At 51.3% G+C, this 19,623-nt stretch overlaps 1 protein-coding gene across 1 annotated transcript; it reads right to left on the bottom strand.

Annotated features, from left to right (window-relative positions):
* Positions 1–3,986: 3,986 nt before the first annotated feature.
* Positions 3,987–18,678, bottom strand: AMER1 (APC membrane recruitment protein 1). Its single transcript, XM_012750014.2, has 2 exons — positions 18,502–18,678; positions 3,987–7,545 (listed from the first exon to the last, which is right to left on the bottom strand). The coding sequence occupies exon 2, from the start codon at positions 7,445–7,447 to the stop codon at positions 4,010–4,012; it is 3,438 nt and encodes a 1,145-aa protein (XP_012605468.2). The 5' UTR covers positions 7,448–7,545; positions 18,502–18,678; the 3' UTR covers positions 3,987–4,009.
* Between the last annotated feature and the right edge of the window lie 945 nt (positions 18,679–19,623).

Raw genomic sequence — 19,623 nt, forward strand, 5'->3', positions numbered from 1 at the left:
AAAGTTCCATGCAAGGGTTTCCTCAAAGAGACGGTTAATTCCTGATGGTTCAAGCATCACTGCCATCTGCTTCCCCCAGCTTCTTGGGGAAAGGGGACGTGGTTAAAACCCCTGCCCTTCCCAGTGGGTAGAGAATGTCCCTAAAATGCTCCTTTGGAGAAACCCCACATGACAAATAGCACAACATGGGCACTCTCATTTCAAAACAAAAGCACAAAACATAAAGAGGAAAAAGATAAAACAAAAAGAGACATGAGTACTCTCAAAAGGTCTACACATGGGGAAGGGGGGGTATAAAAGAAAAAATATATAAAGCCAGAAAATGACACACTGTCTCTACCAGTCACCTGGCATTTGCCTTCGGTACCTGGGCATCTTCTGCTGTCCCATTCATGGGGGGTGAGAACAGACAGTGCAATGCAGCAAAAGTAAGGAAAGGGGAAAGAGGGAGGGCCCTAGGCAGTTGAGATGCCAGCCCTCTGCACAAGCAGCAATGATTTTTGTGTCATCTTTGTTTTGTTTAAAACTGTAAACAGCACCACTTAACAATAAATCAAAAAAGAAAAATTGATAAACATTGTTTTCCATGAATATAAAATGCAAACAATACAAAAATAGATAAATTGGCTTTTGATATATATATATTAAAAACAACTTGAATGCAACATACACATGGGTAAACTTGAAGTCTCCCTGCTAAATTCCCCATGCCTCCCTCTAGCAACTGGGCCTGGGGGCTGAGGGCAGGTGGGGTAGTGGCATTGGCACAGGTGGGAAAGTTGCTGGCAACAGGATGAGGGGCGCACACCCAGCCTCCTGAGTGTTGGAAACTACTTCCCTCCTTGGCACAGCTCTGAGGAGGGACAATGGTGTCTATTGAAGCCTTTATCCCGGAAGGCTTATGGCCTGGTACCTAAGCTGAGGCCAGATAGCAGGGCTGGCTCTAACTGAATCCCAAGGCAGGGCTTCCCTGGAGACTCTAAAGCACCAAGAAACTGGCATCCCGGGCCTCGGAGAAGCCTGCTAGGTGGCCTTCTCTATCCACATTCACTGGTCCCGCAAGGGCCGGTCTGGAAATTGTCAGATCAGAGCCGTCTGGCACAAGATAGGCTTACTGGGTAGCAAGATGAGGGCAGCTACCTCCTCTCAAGTCACATCTTCCCTTGAAGTCATATCCAAAAGCATTATCTCAGGACCTGGCAATTAAGTCATGGTGTTCAAATGGTCACATCCTAGAAGAGGTGCACATGACAGTGACAACTTTAGTAGTCTGGGCATATTTGGAGTCAGGCAAGCTAGCACTGGCTTGTGTTTGGGGAGAGGCCTGGAGCTTGGCTGGCTCTCCCAGTGTCACTCTGTGCTGTCCTCACCATGTATCCCCAGCCAAGTCTTCTTTCCTCCTCTAGGCTGCAGCTGGGATTTGGCCCATAAACTATTTGGCTCTAGAGACTCAAAGAAGACTCCTGTAGCTATGTATTTCTATTGCTCTACGTCTGGTGGTGAGGATTCTGTCCCAGGGCAGTGAAGGGACTTGCAGGCAGCAATGCTGTCCAAACCGTGAACTCCCACTCAGCCCAAGGCCCTATTCTGTGGTGTGTGACCTTCCAAAGTCCAGTGAAGTGTGTAAGGGATATGACAGCTCCCCTCAGAGGCAGTACCTCATGGTGCCCTCCTCACTCTGCTCTGAGGGCAGCTCTCAGCCCTTGGCCAAAAGTTGACCACCTCCTTTTCCTCTTCCCAGAGAGGCTCTGGAGGCTGGTGATGGCTCTACTGCCTACTGTGGCTGGCAGAGTCCATATGCAGATAGGAGCTTGAGCTTCCCGAAGGAAGAGGCAAAAAGTGGGTTTTCCCCTATTGTAAAGGCATTTGGTGAGTGTTTATTTCCTGCTAAGCAGCCAGGACAATTTCAGCCCCACCATTCCAGAGCAGCTTTGGAAGAGGCCAGATGGTTGGAATTTGGGCACTCCTCTCCTGGAATGCTGTGCTTGAGGTAAGGAGGGCCTCCTTCACCCTATTTCACTCTCTAGTTCCACAATGGATGCATTTCTTCACGATGTAGCCAAAGTCAGCCTGGAGAGCTGGTCTGGGTCCCTTGAAGGGTGGTGCCATGCAGACTCACGTGCTGCCTCCAGAGGTGCAGCTTCTACCAGCTAGGTCTGCTCTTTGTGAAGAAAGGCACTAGGCCAACCCCAATCTGACAAATGATGGGAAAGATCAGCAAGGACACATCCCCTGGCCAAGGAAGTTTGCCCACAAAGTTACCTTGACTCAGGGGACCAACAGCATCTGTTCCCAAGCTAAACTGCTATATCTTGGAAATGGCAAGGGCCCTGTTGACTTCTTCTCTCAACAGGCATGGAGATGGGGGAGGGGCAGGGGGAGTAAGAATCATTTGAGTCAACACATCCAGGCAAAAAATGTTCCATATGCCATTTCCAATAAATAAATCTAAGAGGAATCCTCTTGTGCAGGTGATTAATGAGAGGTTGAGCCTGGCAAGATTAGCCTTTTGTAATGCCTTCCTGACAATAAGCTCTTCCCCACCAGTATTTCCAACCTAGTTTAACATGGAAACTGCATGGATGCAGAAGGGAGGGTGCCATTCATTCCATAAAGGGCTACAACTGCCATGCAAATCAGAGTCCTACAGCTTGGCAGAGTGAGGGCAGGAGAATAGTCTTTCCTCTCAAGAAGTCTGGTCCTATGGTGATGCTAAAGACTTGGCTAATTGGAAGATAAAAGGTCTTTAGAGAGCACTGGACAGCAGTTGAGATGCCTTTGGTATCCTGTTTTAGGACTGCAAGCCTGGAGCCTCTTTATAGTATCCAAATGATAGAACTTTTTGCGTTGGGGAGGTTGGGTTGGAAGCAGTTTTCCCTTCTAAGAAGCTGGGTTGCCTCAAGCTCCACAAAGTCTGAAATCTTCTTCTCTTGCTGACTGGGAAAAATGGCCCTTCTTTCTATCCTTCCTCTGCACCTGCAAAACCTCCAACCCCTATAGCCAAGTCTAATTTAGTTTGCTTCTCTTCCCTTATCTCAATTAAAAGACCGTGTTCCTTGTGATAAGATTATAAAAACTTCCTTTAGAGGAAAAAGAACAAAAATTCAAAAGTGTTTGCAACTCAAACAGGCTTAAGAGAGGAAGAAGCAAAATAATAAGAAGAAGAAGAAGAAAAAAAAAATCCTATCATTCCAGAGCTCAAGACTCTGTGGCAGTGTTCATAACAGAACCTTATTTTGTCTTGTTTGCAACGGGGTGAATTTAATCACTCCGTTAAGGGGATTAGTGTTTTTGTCTTCATCCTATGCTATGGCAGTCCAGGTTAAAAGGCACCCCATCTGGTTATGATGTTAAAATCCACAGCAATAGGTAGTGAGACCTGTGTTACTTGATCCATTCTAAGGACAGCTAGCTGGGATGAATGAATAGCTTATAGTGATCTGATGTAGCGGTGGCAGCTATGCCAAGGCCGAAAGGAATGGGGTTATGGAGGATCTGTACCATAATTTCACATTACTAACAGCAAACAAGCCACCTGTCCCTGAGTGGGAAGCAGTGCAGACCTGGCTGCTCATCAGTGGTTCATCATTTACTGGGGGGAAAGGGTCGGGGGTGCTAAGGGTCCTGTGTCAAGGACGCATAAAATATATATATATATATATATATATATATATATATATATATATGCGCACGCACGCGCACGTGTGTGTATATAATCACTAACTCGGCAACTGGAATAGGCACAAAATTACAGCATCCCAAACCCTGCGTGGGTCACAAGAAGAAACCCCAAAAGCAAAAACTGGAGTGCAGCAGCAGCAGCCTCCCTGGGCAGAGATGTACTTGAACTGAAAGTGGCCATAGATGGTGAAGAGGGAAGTGGGAAAACAAGGTTGAAAACTCATAGGAGTTTTCCTTGGCCAAAAGGATTTTCAAGTTAAACAGCAACCCCCACCCCCACCCCTCTGCCCACCCCCAATCCCCATTCACATGCTCAGGCCCTGTGCCCCTACTCCGGAATTGATGATGACAACTTGGCTAGGTTTCCATTCACAGCAGTGGAGGAGTAGCTGGTGGGGAGATAGGCACCTTGCTTGGCCCTCTCCTTTGACAGGTCAAGGCTGGAAGGCCCATAGTGAGTGGGCATAGGCTGGGGTGGCATAGGCCGGACCCTGGGCAGCTGAGGAATGCCATGGGTGATGCCGACAGGCTTGGCCTGGGGCAGAGGGCTGGAGCTGAAGCCTCCAGAACTGGAAGAGCAACTGGGCCCATCGACAGGCAGCAGCACATCTCCAGGCCTGGCTCTCATGCTCTGGGAGACCTGTGGCTGGAGGTTATAGCATGGGCCCATGGGCAAGGGTAGGTGTGAAGGCCGAGCTAGCTGAGGGCCAGATTCCCTGGGTGCTTTTGGCTCTGGCCTTGGCAATGACAGCGACATTGACATGGCTACAGAAGGTATGCAACAAGTTGCCTGCTCATATGGAGACTGACTGGAAGGCCCATCCAACTGGCTAGGGCTTATCCAGGCAGGGCCTGGCCCCACTGGAAGAGGACAGGGGGCCCAGGCAGGCCAATCGTAGGCCCCTGGGGGTTCAGTATAGAGGGACAGAGGACTGTCTCGGCCCCATTCTCCTTCTTCCTCTTCATCTTCTTCATCTGAATCTTCCTGCTGGGCCCGAAGCTCATCAGACTCCAGGTAGCCCTGCACCAAGTGGGAATTGGAGAGTTCTAGCTCCAGGGTCTCTGCAGTGTCAAGGGAGCGGCTCCTTCTATTGAGGGCCATGGCAGCAGGTGGAGGTCGGGGATGCATACCAGGGAGTCCCAAGTATCGAGGGAGGCTGCTCACACCCCAGGGCAGGCCTTGGTAGAATCGGTTAGGGTAGTTGTTGAAAGTATGTTTGTGGTAGTAGCCTAGCCCAAAGGCTTCCAAGGAGGCTGCAAGGTCTTCATCATTGTGGAACTCAGGATTCTCTTCACACTTGCCTTCCCCATCCCGTTCCACATCAGCGATGTCAAAAGTCACCATGGGAGGCAGCTCAGGGAGGTTTTGAGTGAAGGATGAGTCAGAATCAGAGCTGCAGGATATGCTGGAGAAGAGGTTCCCATTGCTGGTGAACTCCACCAGGGCCTGTGAGAAACTCACGGTGGCATTTCCTTCCTTCTCAACCTCCTCTTCCTCTGGCTCCTCAGGAGGTGAGTAAGTAGGGTAGGCCCTCCTAGGAGATCCTCCAAAATTTGCTTCTTGCATATCTGGCTCAAACATAGCATCACTCTGGAAGAGCTGCATCAGGCAGGTACTTTGATCTTTCTTGGAGCAGGTTCCCTCAAAACGCTTCTCCAGAGGACGGAAGTCTCTCCAGTCTGGTTCGCTGCTCGCAGTGGTGGGGAAAGCTGAGGTGGTTCCTCGGTGAAAAGTCTGAGAGGTCCCTGATGCCCCTGTCACCAGGCCCATCACTGATGGACCCAAAGGCCTCATCTGATACTCCAAGATGGGCTTCTCCTGCCGGGTCTGGGCCTCTTGGACTTGAGACTCTTGAGCACGAGACTCTCGGGCATGGGCATCTCGGGTTTGGGCCTCCCTACCACGAGCTTCCCGAGTGTGGGCCTCTCTGGCATAGGCCTTCCTGGCATAAGCCTCTCGGGTATAGGCCTCCCTGGTGTGGGCCTCCTTGGCATGAGCCTCTCGGGCACATGCCTCCCAAGCCTCAAGCTGCTCCCGCCGGAGCTCCCAATATAGCAACTGTTTCTGGATGGTCACTAGCCGTTCTTCCTCTGTCTCCATTGCCCCAGGTGGCCGGAAAGAAGAAAAGGGCTCAAAGTTCAAGAAGGGATCAAATATCTCAGAGCTGCGGCCATGGAGGTCATAAAGGCAGTCATCCCCAGGTGGGGAGTTCTCAAGACTGTCATCTGGCTCATAGAACTCATATAGGGCATCTCCACTGTAGCTGTCTCGGGGTAGGCAATCCCTGTGGACAAGTCCTAGGGCCTCACCTGAATCATCCTCAAATCCAGGTGTGGTGGAGTCATAATAACCTTCATCACTATTGGGGGCAGACTCTTGCTGGTCACTCTGAGGAGTCAAAAGTTCCCCGGGGGCTAGGCCAGGATAAGACCGAACTGTGTCAAGGAGCATGCAGCCGTGGTGGCTTGGGGATGTAGTGGGATGGTAGCCCAGGTTCTGATTGGGCCTTGGGTACATTTGGGCACTTGCCCACATATATTCTAAGTCATCATCTTCTTCCTGCTCCTCCTTAACCTCCTCTTCTTCCTCCTCTAGTTCCACCTCCTCTTCCTCCTCTTCTTCTTCCTCCTCCTCGTCATCTGGCAAGGCCATCTCCTCCCCACCTCCTTGGTACGTCACCAGACAGGAACTTCGCTTGGTCCCATCTCGGTTGGCCCTCTGGCCACCAGAGGCCATGCTGTCTGTCATACTGTCCATGTCCTGTTCTGCTATAATGTCACCACAACCTGTCAGTGAGTCAAAGCTTTTCAGGGATGTGACATCCCCAAATAGGAGGCTCAGCTGGTCCCCCACTGGGCCACTGGGGCGATTTACCTCTCCTGCCACTACCTTCTCCCCTGTTTCTGGGCTATGGGGCTCCTCTGGACTACTGACTTCAGGGGCAGGCTTGAGCTGCAGGAGTGCTGAGGCACAGGCCTCTGTGGCATTTTCTGGATCTTTACAGGCTATCTTCTCAGTAGCTGGTGAAGAAGGCTCTGGTACTGGAGAAACTTTTGGCCCAGGGGCATCTTGGGGTTTGCCATTTTCCTTTATAGGGGATTGGAAGGTCTCCTCAGAGTGGGGCACCTGAGGAGCTGAGCTTATATGCTCATGAAGCCTGGCTCTGGCCTCCCCAGGCCCCTGGGCCCCTGGATCACTTTGCTCAGCCCCAACAACCTTGCTTTTCCGGTGACGGCGGATACTGCTAAAAAAGCCTTTTAGGCCTTTCTTTGGCTTGGGCACAGAGGGAACCTTCTCAGCCCCAGCTTTCTCTGTGGCTCCAGCCACAGATGTCTTACATCTGGAGCCTGTCTCCAAAGCCCCGTGGGCACTCTGGGAGCTGGGAAATCGGCAGGGTGACTCAGACAAATGTAGGGAGAAGCTGGCTCCTTCACTGACAACATCTTCAGGACCACAGGCTGCTTCACTCAGGCCATCATGGGTCCTGCTCTTGCTGAGACCTTTCTTGGAGCTGCCTTTCCCGGAACCTTTACTTCGTCCCCCTCCAAAGAAACTAGGCAGAGTACAGATACCCTTCTTGCCACCAAAGAGTTTCATGGCCGTTTTCTTCAGCCTACCTGGGCCAGATGAGAACTGCTCTGGTGTTGGTCCTTCTGTTGCCTCAGGTGCCTTGTTGTTGGTTCCTTTTTCTGCCCCTTGGTCATGGGGATCCCCAGAGACTGTGGCTCCCTTAATCTGAGTAGCTTCATCTTTTCGGGTCTCCATGGTGATGGGGGCTACTCAGGTACAGTCAGCTGGAAATGCAGCCTCAGTCTTGCAAGCACTGTTATAACATCATCAGTCAGGAAGCATCACAGTGGGGTCTGTAGGAGACAAGAGAGACAAAGACAGAGAGACAGATACTCGTGAGCAAGCATCCAGGCTGGGTTTGTTTTCACAGGTGTTGAGTAAAGCCAGAGAGAAAATATGGGAAAATGTAGGGAAAACCTTAATCCACTCCATATGCTTGGCTTGCTGGGCCAGCCCCCTCTCGGCCCCAAGGCAGTGAAACCCTACACTGAGCAACAGGCAGCCATCAGCCCCCACCTCCTTGCTGGGTCTACTCCCTTCAAGCCACCTTAAACTCAGGGGAGCACTGGCCAGGGGGACCTGCAGATGTATGAAAGTCCAGTGGTGCTATTGGTTGTAGGAGTGATTATCAATTATCAAAGTGGGTAGGGATGGAGAGAGGGAGGAAAGACAAGAGGGAGGTTAGCTCTAACAGTTCAGAATTTCTGAAAGGCACCAGCCCACTGAATCCTTGCTGGGTTCTACTGGATTCAGGCCTCGATTTCACATTACCCTGGGCTCTCGCTGACATTTTTCCTGGGGCTGGGAAGAGAAGTAGACCTGAAGTTTCACCTCCTGTCCATGGGCTTCCTAAATTGCCTGCAGAACCAGGCTCAGACCTTCAGAACCTCAGAGGAGGAACCTCATGGACCTTCAGAGCAGGGCTGCAATCCAGGACCTGCTGAAGATGATGTAGGGACCTTAGGAAAGGGACTCTGGGCTTCAGTATCCATCATCCAAAGGGCCTATAAATACATTTCCCTCATAAAGGTTATGTGAGGGGTGGGTCTAGGTGAGACTCTCTATTGACTGTCCTGCTGGAAAGAGATTTTAATGTGGCCCTCAGCAACTGGAACCCCCAAATTCCACTTTAGAACCATGATGCAGACTGTTTCTCCTCTATTCTCCACCTCTTTTTATTTTGGCTCCCATCTGGCTCTGTATCTAGGAAGGGAACTCCTTGAAAGCCCTATATGATTCTTGTTCTTGGCCTGGGAGATAAGCTCTTAACAGCTATTTAAATAAATAAACCTGGTATAAGCCACATCCTTCTCGTCTAGGCTCTCAATCATTCAAACACTCAAATGCCAACAGAAATGGAATAATAAGAAGAGCTAACCACTACCCACCCCAACACACCTCCCTCACCCCAGATCTGATGTATTCCAGTGACTGTAGCTAGTTGATGGCTGGATTGGTGACCAGCCCACTCAAACCCAATAACTCCTTCATGGATAATGTGTCCCTTTTCTATAGAGTAGACACCAGCAGACAGGTGATCTAGAGGAGAGAGGGGGAGGAGGAGAGAGAGGGAGAGGGAGGGGAGAGGGAGAGAAAAGGGAGAGGGAGGGGTGAGGAAAGCACCACTGCATCCTGCATTGGTTAGGGGGCAGCTAGCCAGTATGCCAGCCTTGTGATTGGTTGCCACAGTAATAAGACTCATGCATTCACCTTCAGTGGAAGACTGTGGACCAGCACTGGGGATGGAGAGAGGCTGGCAGCTACACTCTAGTCTCTGACCTCATTAGAGGAGCCCCTCCTGGAGCCCCCAATCCTGTCTTGCAAATACTATTTTTGTCCCTGGTACCTTGCTTTGCTTGAAACTTGAATCATCAGTGAGATCCAAGCTTCCATCAAGAGCACTCTGCAGAACTGAATATTAAAACTGGAACAAGATAATGGCTGGTTATCCAGAAAAGTAAAGGTGAGGGAAGCTGACACGATCCTCTCTGCAAGATCTGCATTACTCAGTTTAGCGGTTTTTCTGTGTGACATATTTTCACATCACACTGTTCCAACTCAGCCCTACAACTGATAGTCCCACAAAAGCACCCCCTCCAACCTCCAAACACACACACACACACACATGCCCACACACAATCACCCAGAGTCTGATGAGAATAGGGGTCCTATTCTGAATGCCCCACTTTCCATAGCACAGATGTTTTCACCTCAGTCCTGAAATTACTGCCAGGGTTGTCATTATAGTGTTGGGGATGGGGAAGTTGGGATGGCAGTGGTGGAGTTGTTTGTGAAATTGTACTCACCTCTATGGAATGCAGCACTGCAGGGCAGGCCAAGAAGGGGGAACTCCCAGACCTTGCTTTTAGGGAGCTCCTAGGCTAACAGGGAGAGTCCTATATGTAACAGTCTAAAGGTCCAACATGATGCAGGCCTTGAAGAATAGCCTGCTATTTCTTAAGCTGAGTGGTGAGATATCATTCTTTATACCTTGTTAACATATCCCCAGATAAATGTGAAAGGCAGAAGAATACCTTCTGGACTCCAAAAAGCTGCCTTGAGGAGAACATATTCAGTCTGGGCCTTGTCAGGCCATAGGGAGTGGAAATGGCGATGAATTAGAGGAAGGGGTAGGTGAGGCTAGTAAGTATGGCTGGGCCTCAAGGAAGACCCAAGGGCAAATTGAAAAACTTTATGTGCCTACACATCCTTGTGAACCAAAGGCTTGTCCTGGTGGGTTTGGGACTACAGTTCCTAGGAACAGAGGGATTAAGCAAATTGATTCACAAAGAGGGCTGCTTTCCAGAACCTTGATGCCCCAGCTAGAGGGCAGTCCCTTTGGGCCTTCTCTTACCCTAGCTCCTGTGTTCCCTGGGGGTAGAGGCCAGTCCATCCACTGCTCTCTGTATTGTCCCTTTCCCAGCCACAGGCAGCTGCGGTGTATTATGGAAGGAGCCATGGGCCACAGGGCTGGGATCCAGACCTTGCCAGTCTCCCATGTGCCAAGGGACCCGGAACAGGCCAAAGTAGCCCACTGAGCCTTAGGCACTTGTGAGCTATTTTGAGATCAAAACAGCTCCTCTACCTATCCCCCTACCTCATCAGTCCAACTGCAGTGGTGTGAGGATTAGATGCAACAATAGGCACCAAAAAGCACTTTGTAAGCTGTAAAGTACAGTGCAAATGGGAAACATTGGCATTACTGTTATTATTACTCCTTCCAGATCAGATCCTAGTTTCTTAGGAAGCAGCAGACCATATGTAATAGGTTGCTCATTTGGGAATGCTATTTGCTGTGGGGAGCTGAGGGACTAGTTGCCTTAGTGCACGCTGAGGGCTGAGGGGGAGCCAGGAGTGAGTGGATTTTAAAGACGTGTGGATCTATACAAAGTGCTCTGCTATAAGCAGTTTAAAAGCCCTCTGTGTGTGTGGTGGGCATAGATGAAATAGGCGGGGTGGTATCCATGGCATGTAGCTTCTCTCCCCCTAGTTCAGGCCTTCCTCCTAACCAAGCCCAGGGTCATCTTTGTTGGTGAGGACTAGCTTTGAAACTGGATTGTCTCTCACTTCCCTGTCTTATTCTGCCCAGAGCCATGTACCCCCACAGCGATTCATAATGCCTCTGCCTATGTCCTCCAGTACACTGGGAAGGAGGGTAGGAGTCTCCTGTAGCTGGCAGTCCCCTAGTCTAGCCCCACCTAGCTACCTCCACCCCAGGCCTCTTCTCCATATTCCTTGCTACTACACCAGGTACCAAAGCTATCCTTCCTCAATGGGCTATGCTGCCTTTACTTAGGACCACAAGAGTTCACCAAGTGTGGGTGGGGAAGAAAGCAAAAGGAACGACAAGGGACAGACTCTCTAGCTGCCCTCGGCTGGGGCTGGTTTCTTTCAGGGTTGCTGCTAAGAAAGTGGAACTGTTAAATGCAGGGTCCCTGAACCCTCAGGTTTCCCAACCAGTGTGGCTAAGTTTCAGGCAGACTGGGGGGTAAGGGAACCTTCCCAAGCTACTCTGTGGTCCCCACCAGGGGCCATTTGCTGCAGCTGCTGCTATCATGGTAGGGAGTAGGTTGTGATAGAAAGTAGTGGGGCAATCCCAGCTCCTAGGGCCAGCCTCAGGCCATTCTGGGACCAGTGGAAGGCTGGCTACAATGGTAGAGCTGCTTCTTTCTCCCCACCACTCAAAAAACAGCCAGGAGACCAGCCAGAAACCTGCCCCAGAGACACTTCTAGGGGAGGAAGAGATGGCTGGAGCCTGAGCCTTGCACATTCTGCTCTGGGGCCAGCCCACCTAACTTAGAGAAGGCTGAGTTCAGGAAAGAAAGAGAAGTATGTGGATTTACACAGTAGTTCCAGTGGCATGGCCTTGACCAGCCACAGAACCCTGGGCCTGTTCCAAGAAGTGTTTCTGGAGGCAGGCCCATTCGGGGCCAACTTGCCCTTCTGTATGTTGTAGGAGGAGGGCAGGTAAGGAAGGAGTGGTGAAGATGGGGAGTCTACCCCTTTCCCACCCCAGAGAGCTAGCCAGTTCTTCACTGGAATCAGCTCTGCCCACATGGGGAAAATCTGGCAAGTTATTTCATAGGTTTATACCTCAGTTTCCTCAACTGTAAAATGAGGCTCTTGAGAGTGTCTACCAAAGTACCAAATAAAATGCATTACATAGCAGAAGCTCAAAACATTATAGTAACTAACTTTTATTAATATTTTATTCAAATCATGGTTGGACAATTTCTAGCAGTAAAAGCACCCAATCATGGTTGAGTAGGTTGCTCCCCAGGGCTCTATGGGTAAGTCGCCAAATCTCCATGGGTCTCAGTTCCCCCAAATGGTAAATGAAGGTGGCTGTGTGATCAACTCACAGGAAGTTTTATTTGCTCACTTTTGATATTCAGGGACCCAAAAGAGTCAGCTACTGGCTAACAGCTTTGGAGTATCTGGGAATTTCAAACAGCCAGGTTCTTTAGCCCAGGCCAGAAAGGTCAAAGATTCAAACTCAGCTAAAAGTACTAATATCAAAGAAAATGCAAATCAACAGATATCCTTCACCTACTCAGGGCACTTACCAGTTTAAAAAGCACTCCACACTCCCTCAACCCTGATTTGCCATTCCCAGCAACACATGAATCAGGCCTCGTCGGGGATGGTAACTTCTTGTCACAGGAAACTGTGCCTAAGCTTGGGAAAAGACTTATCCAAAGTCACACAGTAGGATGGTGACAGAGCCACACTAGCTCCCAGGCATCTTGAGTCTCAATTTCATGCCACTCTGCTGCACTGTGTCGGCTACCAATCAAAAGAGGAAGACTGAGCACAAGGACTGCCAAGGTTCCCCTCACACCTACAAGAGTCATCATCTCCCCCTCCAATCTTACCCCTGTCCCAGCCCAGCTGACCCTTCTCTGCAGCATTTACAGTCCTCACTGTCTGCCACTGTCCCACCCAAAACATTCCAGAAAGTCTGCTGACTTTAGAATCCAGGGGCAGACAATCCAGCCTGTGGCTGCTCTCCTCATCAGCACCCCATCACCACTTTCCCCAAACTATAGAACATGTCCCTCTACTCCTCTTTCCCTTGGGAGGTAAGTTTGAGGTCCCCAAAAGGTTTAAACAGAAACCTACCAATGTGGACAAAGATGCATAATTTGGGCTTAAGAGAATGACCTCTGGGATGATCTGAAACTTGAACGATCCATTCTAAAGCCCATGGCAAACAAAGGCTGCTCTTAAAACTGTTTGTTCACGGCCTGAAGGAAGGGCTGCCCAACTTGGTACCCTTTGAAGGAACTGTAGAGGTGGCTGGCAAATCCACCCCCTGGCTAATTTTCATCCTTCCTACTGAGGGTCACCTCTTACCAACTCCAGATGCAGCACAGACTTCAAACTGGGCCTTTTCTCCCCTTCTGTCCTCCCCCACTAGCCCTTCAATTGACTTGTTCCCATACTTAGTTTTGTGTAGTTCACTCTGGCAGACCTCGGTCTGGTCATTTGTCTCTCTCAAAGGGACCCTCCTTCATTTTACAGTCACTACATCTAGCACATAGTAGGAGCTCAAATAAGGCTGGTTCATTTTAATTCTAATTCATCTGGAGTTTGTTCCAGGAATTGGAATGCCAGCTTCACCTCTTACAGGCTGTGTGGTTTGAGAAAGTGGCCTAACCTCTCTGAGACTCAAATGCTTTATCTGTGATATGAAGAAAATGCTACCTCTACCATGCAGAATTATGATAAGGATTAGAGATGATTAATGATGTAAAGGCAAACTGATCACTAGGCAACAAACAGATATTCAATCAAGGGCTCTTGTGATGAGGCTGCTTGCAGTCACCTTTTCCTCTCTAGCTCCTCAGCTACTACCCCACATCCTCTGAAGATGACACAAACCTCTTAGCTGAACTCCCTCTAGCCCCTCCCTGCCACAACGCAAAAATCCTGCCTCCTGTCTTCCCCTTCCTGTCTCATCCATCCTGCTCACCCTTGCCAGATTCATTTTCTTACTACCCTGATTTCAGCACATCACTCCTTACTTACCAAATTATTCCGCACTGCCTACAGGATTGGGGCCAAACCCCTTTGCCAAATACACAGGGGGTCCACTTGCCCCCTGGTTGCCCTGAGAGGCTGTGGGAGCAGTGGTCCTGTGCTCAGTTTTCTAGCGGCTGCTGAGTCAGGAGACATGGCAGGGGGTACTAGATTGGCTTTAAGGGTCCTATGCCTTGCCAGAAGGCCTGGGTACCTAGCTGGTTGGCGCCTAGTCCACCACTTCAGGCCAGAGGTTCACTGTGGCCCAACCTCACTCCTTGCACCATCCCCGACATTTTATTATTTCAAAATGCAGTAGGCCCGGTCTGTGAATATTTCCAATATATCCAGAAAGGAGGGGGCCCAGAACTGGCCTGGCCCAAACCTCACTCCCATGAACAGAGCTGCAGCCCCCAGCAGGGAGGGCTGAGCTGATGAAGAGGGAGGGCTGAGATGTGCTGGCTACGGACGGAGGGTTAGTATATGCTTGGAAGCCTGGGAGGGAGGAAAAAAACCTGAAGGAAATGAAAGCAGTGAAGGCTCCACAACAAGAAATGCAGATCAAATGCAGGGTCACAATTGCCCCTGCAACAGTAGTATCCCTGCCTCTGACCCAACCAATCCCCATGGGCCATTTTCTCCATTGTCCATTTTTCTCCTAATCCCAAAAAGAGATGTGGGGGTAGCAATATGCTCTTACTCGGCTGGCCCTGAGCCTTTGCAGTGGTTCTGGTTTCCCTGCCAGCCCTGCTGGAGATACACTTACACATGCATAGTTTTAAAAAATAGGACCAATCAGAGGAGATGAAAGACTCTGAGATTATTTAATTCAGAGAACAGAAGTTGGGGTGGAGGGAGGGCTTAATGCCTATGAAATCTCCAATGGATTTGTTAAGCAGAAGAGCAATGGTGGCCAGCTGCTCCCAACTCCCCATCCCAACACACACGCACACATGCACATGTACACACACATGCAAGGTTTAACTACGGCATGAGAGGCTCAGATTAGTTCTGAGCAAGAACTTTCAGGTAGTGACACAGGTGACACAGGAATGAGTGATACAGGAGGGCTATGAAATATCTCCTCTTGTGGTCTAACCTTATCATCTAGTTTATCTGCCTGGACAGGATTGAGGCAGGGAAATTGATGGAATTTATTATAACATTGAGCATTCCCTCTTCTAGCTTCAGGTAGTCTGTCTGTTAAGTGAGTGAGTTGGAAACCCTTTCTCCCTCCTCAGTTCTACAAGCAAGCCTGTAACCTGCCAGGCTTGGTGCTATTTCCCAGTGGAGCGGAGTTGTTCCTCCATACACGCTTTCCAAGAGTGTAAATGTAACAGTTGTTGAGGAATTCTTAACACCTCCACTATACTAGGAGAGAATCATTAGACTGCCAACTTCTTCCAACTACCTCCCCTTCTTCTGAAACTTTCAGCCCCTGACAAGCTGCAGACCAAGACCAAAAGGCAAAAGAGACATGAAATGGGAGAGTAACTCCCCAGATGGAACCCCCACGTTAACTCAGCCCCCTTACCTCTTGGGGAATGGGGGAAGTGAGATGAGGGTGGTAGTTAATGAGATCTGCATTGAGCAGAGGATGCTGGAGACCATGGGACACAGAAGAAAGAGCCACTGCACATTAGGCAGCAGCCTAACCTTAAATAGCTGAGTGACCTTAAGCAAGCTCCTGTTGTTTTCCAGGGCTCAGGATTCAAAACTGATGCTTCCTGAAGGCCTGTCCAGCTGAGAGGAAGGGGTTCAGCAGAGACCTGGGGGACACTTCTCAGCCCCCACCACATTGGTATTTAGGCCCAGCTTCCCCCTCCTTCCTGCCCTTGCCCTTGCAAGGCCAAAGGGAGACTGACATAGTGAAACTTCCCTCTGGAAATAGCCCGCCCCCAGCTCTATTTTCAGATCCAAAAGTGGCCTCTTACCTCTTACCCACTTGACTTGCAGCATGCTTCCAATTCCTTTCTAAGATTCCATTCTAAAACCCTTCCCAAAACCTTCCATCACAGTATATTTATACACAAAAAATACCAAAACTCCCAATTCCCCATTCTTTTATACCTCTCTTTACCCAAAAGGATACGATCCCCATCCCACAGCCTGGCATTTGGGAACCCCTACTTCTGGAGCCCAGCCTCTTCTCCACCTCTAAGCCATATCATCTCACCCAGAATAGATTCAAGTCACATCCTTCACCCTACCTGCCACCCCCTCCCCTCCCATTCCTAAATTTGCTTACCCTTTGCCTACCAAACCTCTCTGTTTTCTGGAGACTTCCCATGATGATCCCCTGCTTATAAAGATCTTTCATCTCAATCTAGGCTCATGAATCAGCAACCAAAGGTATGCATAGTCTGGGGTCTGAGCAGTCAAGATCCCGAGCTTATTGTTGAGGGGATACATCATGATTTATTTTTTTCTAGTAGTTGCAATCCATCCCCCTTCTATATCCTCATTAGGCATACTCAATAAATATCTGAGCCTTGAGTACCATTTCTCTAGTCATTTTCATATGGATCAGGGCAAGTGTAAGTTGGAAAGCTAAGAAAGGTCTTCTCAAAAGCTCAACAAAGACAAGTCCTTCAGAAGCAATCATCGACTGCTCTGCACCACTAGGCTTTGAGAAGACTGTGACTGAGGTCCAGGTTTCATTTACTCTTTTAAAGGGTTCCGAGAGAACCCAGACATCCATGATTTCAGGAAGAAAAAGTAGAGGCATAGAAACCTAATTATAGTCTGCCTCCTATTATAATTTAAGCCTGAAAATGCTCAGAAGAAGCAGGCAGCCCCAGAGAAGTTCCGAGAAAGAAGTCATCATGGGTGGCAAAAGGCAGGCGGAAAAGGCATCAAGAAGGTAGGCCCAGAACTGGGGCTTGAGAAGGCAGAAGATTTGTACAGGTGTCAGCTGGGTGGATTTGGGTGTGTGAAAGAGAGTTATATAGAGCACATACATTAAGTGGCTGTGTCCTGAGACAAGGCAGAGGAGGGCAGGTCCAGCCCTGGGCTGGAGATTCCCAGCTGCAAGTAGAGGTTTGTGTTCAGGCCTAGTCAAGGTGGAAGGAGGTGACTGTAGTGTGGCATCTGCCATCCTGAACGGTACCAAAAAGGTCCCTAGCTAGCCTTCCTCCAAGTGCAGAATTTACTGGGTCTCACTGCCCCTCCTCACAGGTGCTCAGGCTTGCCTAGGCCCAGCAACCCACAAGGCTCTCCATCCTCAGAGGCTGATCAAAGGTCCAAAAAGAGCCTAAGCTCCTTGGTGGTTCTCTTTCTCCAGTTCCTCAGAAAGGCCTAAGGAGTACATTGGCAGAGGCACACTGTGGACCAGTGAACATATAGAGGGTGGGGCCAAACAAGGGGAGCCACACTGGGGGAGGGGGCTCTGCAGGAATCCGGACGGGGCTGGCAGTCCAACAGCGCAGTGCACTCCACCTTGTCCATGCCGCCGCAGCAGGCAGGCAGAGCTGCAGAGGGAGGTGTTTGTCTTCAGGACAAGTCTTGCCTTGGCCCTGTGGCCCATGCCAAGGCAAACCTGGCCAAACGGAGGCCATCTCTGCGGGGCCAATCTGGCTGCCGCCTGGACGCTGGGGCTGTGGCGTGTTTGGCCGGCACAGCTACTCACCACTGGGGGAGCTCAGGTAAAGTCTGGCGTTCAGGCGGTCACCAGTGTCAGAGGTGTCTGCATCACACAATGACAGTGGCACGGCGGACTGGGTATATTAAGTAATTGCGAAGTTGGAGGGTTTGACATCCTCGCTACCCCTCTTGCACACACAGACAGTGGGTTCCCCACTACAGCTGATGGCCCCTTCTGCCTCTGGCACTGAAATCCCCCCACAACACAGTACTTATAGCTATTTTTAAACGGGAGGCTTCAGAGAAAAACGCTGCCAGTGCCCTGCAAGCGAAAAAGAGGCGAGATGAGGGGGGAGACAAAGCGGCCTTGCAGCTCTAACCCAACCAAGGACTATCTTGCGCTGCAGCTCTAACCCAAGGACCAGCGAGAACTCGCTGCCAGCTAGCTCGCCTGCGGGGGCGGGCGCCAGATGCTCCCGGAGGCCCAGGTGGAGGGGGCGCGGCTGGTTGGGGCCACAAGGCCAAGGTTCAGAAGGGAACTGGACAGCCCGCAGGCCCAACTGTGCTCCTATGGGGAGGGGGCAGACGGTGTGGCTATCCCAATCCACGCCAAAGCCAGCCTCCTTCTGGCCCAAGTCAGCGCACTGGCTTCAGTCAGCGGAGATGAGAGGCTGGAGATGCGCAGGGGAGGGGAGGGGCAGCAGCGGGCTGCTGGGCTGAACGGTACCAGCGTAACACAGCTGTTCTAGCAAATGTGCCACAACAAAGCTGTGGAGCTCCTGGCCTACAAATGCACGGCTTGGGGTGCTTGCTGGCTGGTGGCGCCCTCCCTGGGACTGTGCAGCATCACGTGCGGGCCCATCCCTCCCCTGAGAGCTCGGAGGTATGGCCCAGGCTAGCCAGCCCGCCTGCCTGTGCTCCTCCCCCCCTCCCCCCCAGCTATGGTCGCCCGTACTCAGGGGACTCGCGGCCGCTCGGCCCCTCACCGGACAGTCCGCAAAGCGGGTTCCAAGGGAGAGCGGAAAGCGGCTGAGACTTCGACCGGCCCAGCCCTTAGTGCTCTCCCCCAGGCGACCGGAGTGGAGCACGCGGGAATGCACTCGACCACCGGCAGGCGGAGGCTCCTGCCTGCGCGCAACGCTTACCCGGCCCAGTCATGCTCCAAGCCTGGTTATTGTCTGCTGCACTGCGCCGTCCTGGGCCGGGCTGGAGCCTCGGCTGCCGCGGCTGCCAGCGCTGCCACCAGTGCTCCTGCTGCCGCCGCCGCGGCTCCAGTCACCTCCTGCACTGACTCCCCTTCCCCAGGCTCTGGGCAGCTACCCCTTACCCCTCCCCCGCACTCCATGGCCACAGGGTGGGGCGTCCGCGCTCTGATAGGCAGGCGTGTGACCCAATCGCTACTGTGGGAAGGCGTGTCTCGGCCCGCCCACTGTTTTCCTTCGAGCGTTTCTCTTTAAATGCAAATAAGCGCGGGCGTGGTGTTGGCTGGGGCAGAGAGGGTGCGGAGCCTGTAACTGGGGCTCACCATTCCCGCCCCCACGGCGGGCGGGTCGCGGCGTGGCTAAACGGCGGGCTTTAGGGGCCCGTCCTGCCCAGATGGGGCTCGCCGGATCCCTGGAGCTAGGTTTCGGTTTCATGCACTCCCATTTCCGTAGCTGCTGTGCTTTCGCGCTACTGCGCCCTGGCAGCTACCGGCAGTTTATCCTAAAGCGAGAGGCCAGCGGGGAGAAGCGGGGCAGAGAGGTTGGGGATCCTGGGTGCTCTGCAAAGCCTTGTGGCACCTCGGCTAGCCCATCCTTTGGCGTGGAGGCAGGGCCCTGCAGTTCACGCCCCCAGGCCACTCAGACTAAGGACTCACCTGCCAGGAAAGCCAGCTGCAGCGCCGGAGCTTCCGCTTCGTCTGCCTCTGGCGCACTGGGGTCCTTAGGGACCATGGAGGCCAACTTCCACCCGTTACCGACGGGCCTGCTGTTGCCCAGAGTAGAGAAGGCGCCTCCCAAGGTTACCCAGGGATACATTTGGAATCCCGAGCCCCAGGCTTCCTACCCAGGGCTGCTTTCACTTTTCTTCTCTGGGAAGATGTTTCCATAGTTTGACCCTCACCCAAATTTCCCACCTTCCACGGAACATGGAGGGATTCTCCAAGGGATCTCCAAGGGATTCTCCAGAGCCCCCATTTCCCCAAGCTTTTGTGAACTGGGCTTTGTGCAGGCCCCTGTCCCTAGATATTGAGAGAAAAATCTTGTCTGGGCCCAGACCTGAGGTCA

Source organism: Microcebus murinus, chromosome X, assembly GCF_040939455.1.
Source record: "Microcebus murinus isolate Inina chromosome X, M.murinus_Inina_mat1.0, whole genome shotgun sequence".
NCBI lineage: Eukaryota > Metazoa > Chordata > Mammalia > Primates > Cheirogaleidae > Microcebus > Microcebus murinus.

What these genes read in the sequence shown, in the direction of transcription:
- AMER1 (XM_012750014.2), bottom strand. Translation starts at nt 7,447, where the DNA reads ATGGAGACCCGAAAAGATGAAGCTACTCAGATTAAGGGAGCCACAGTC.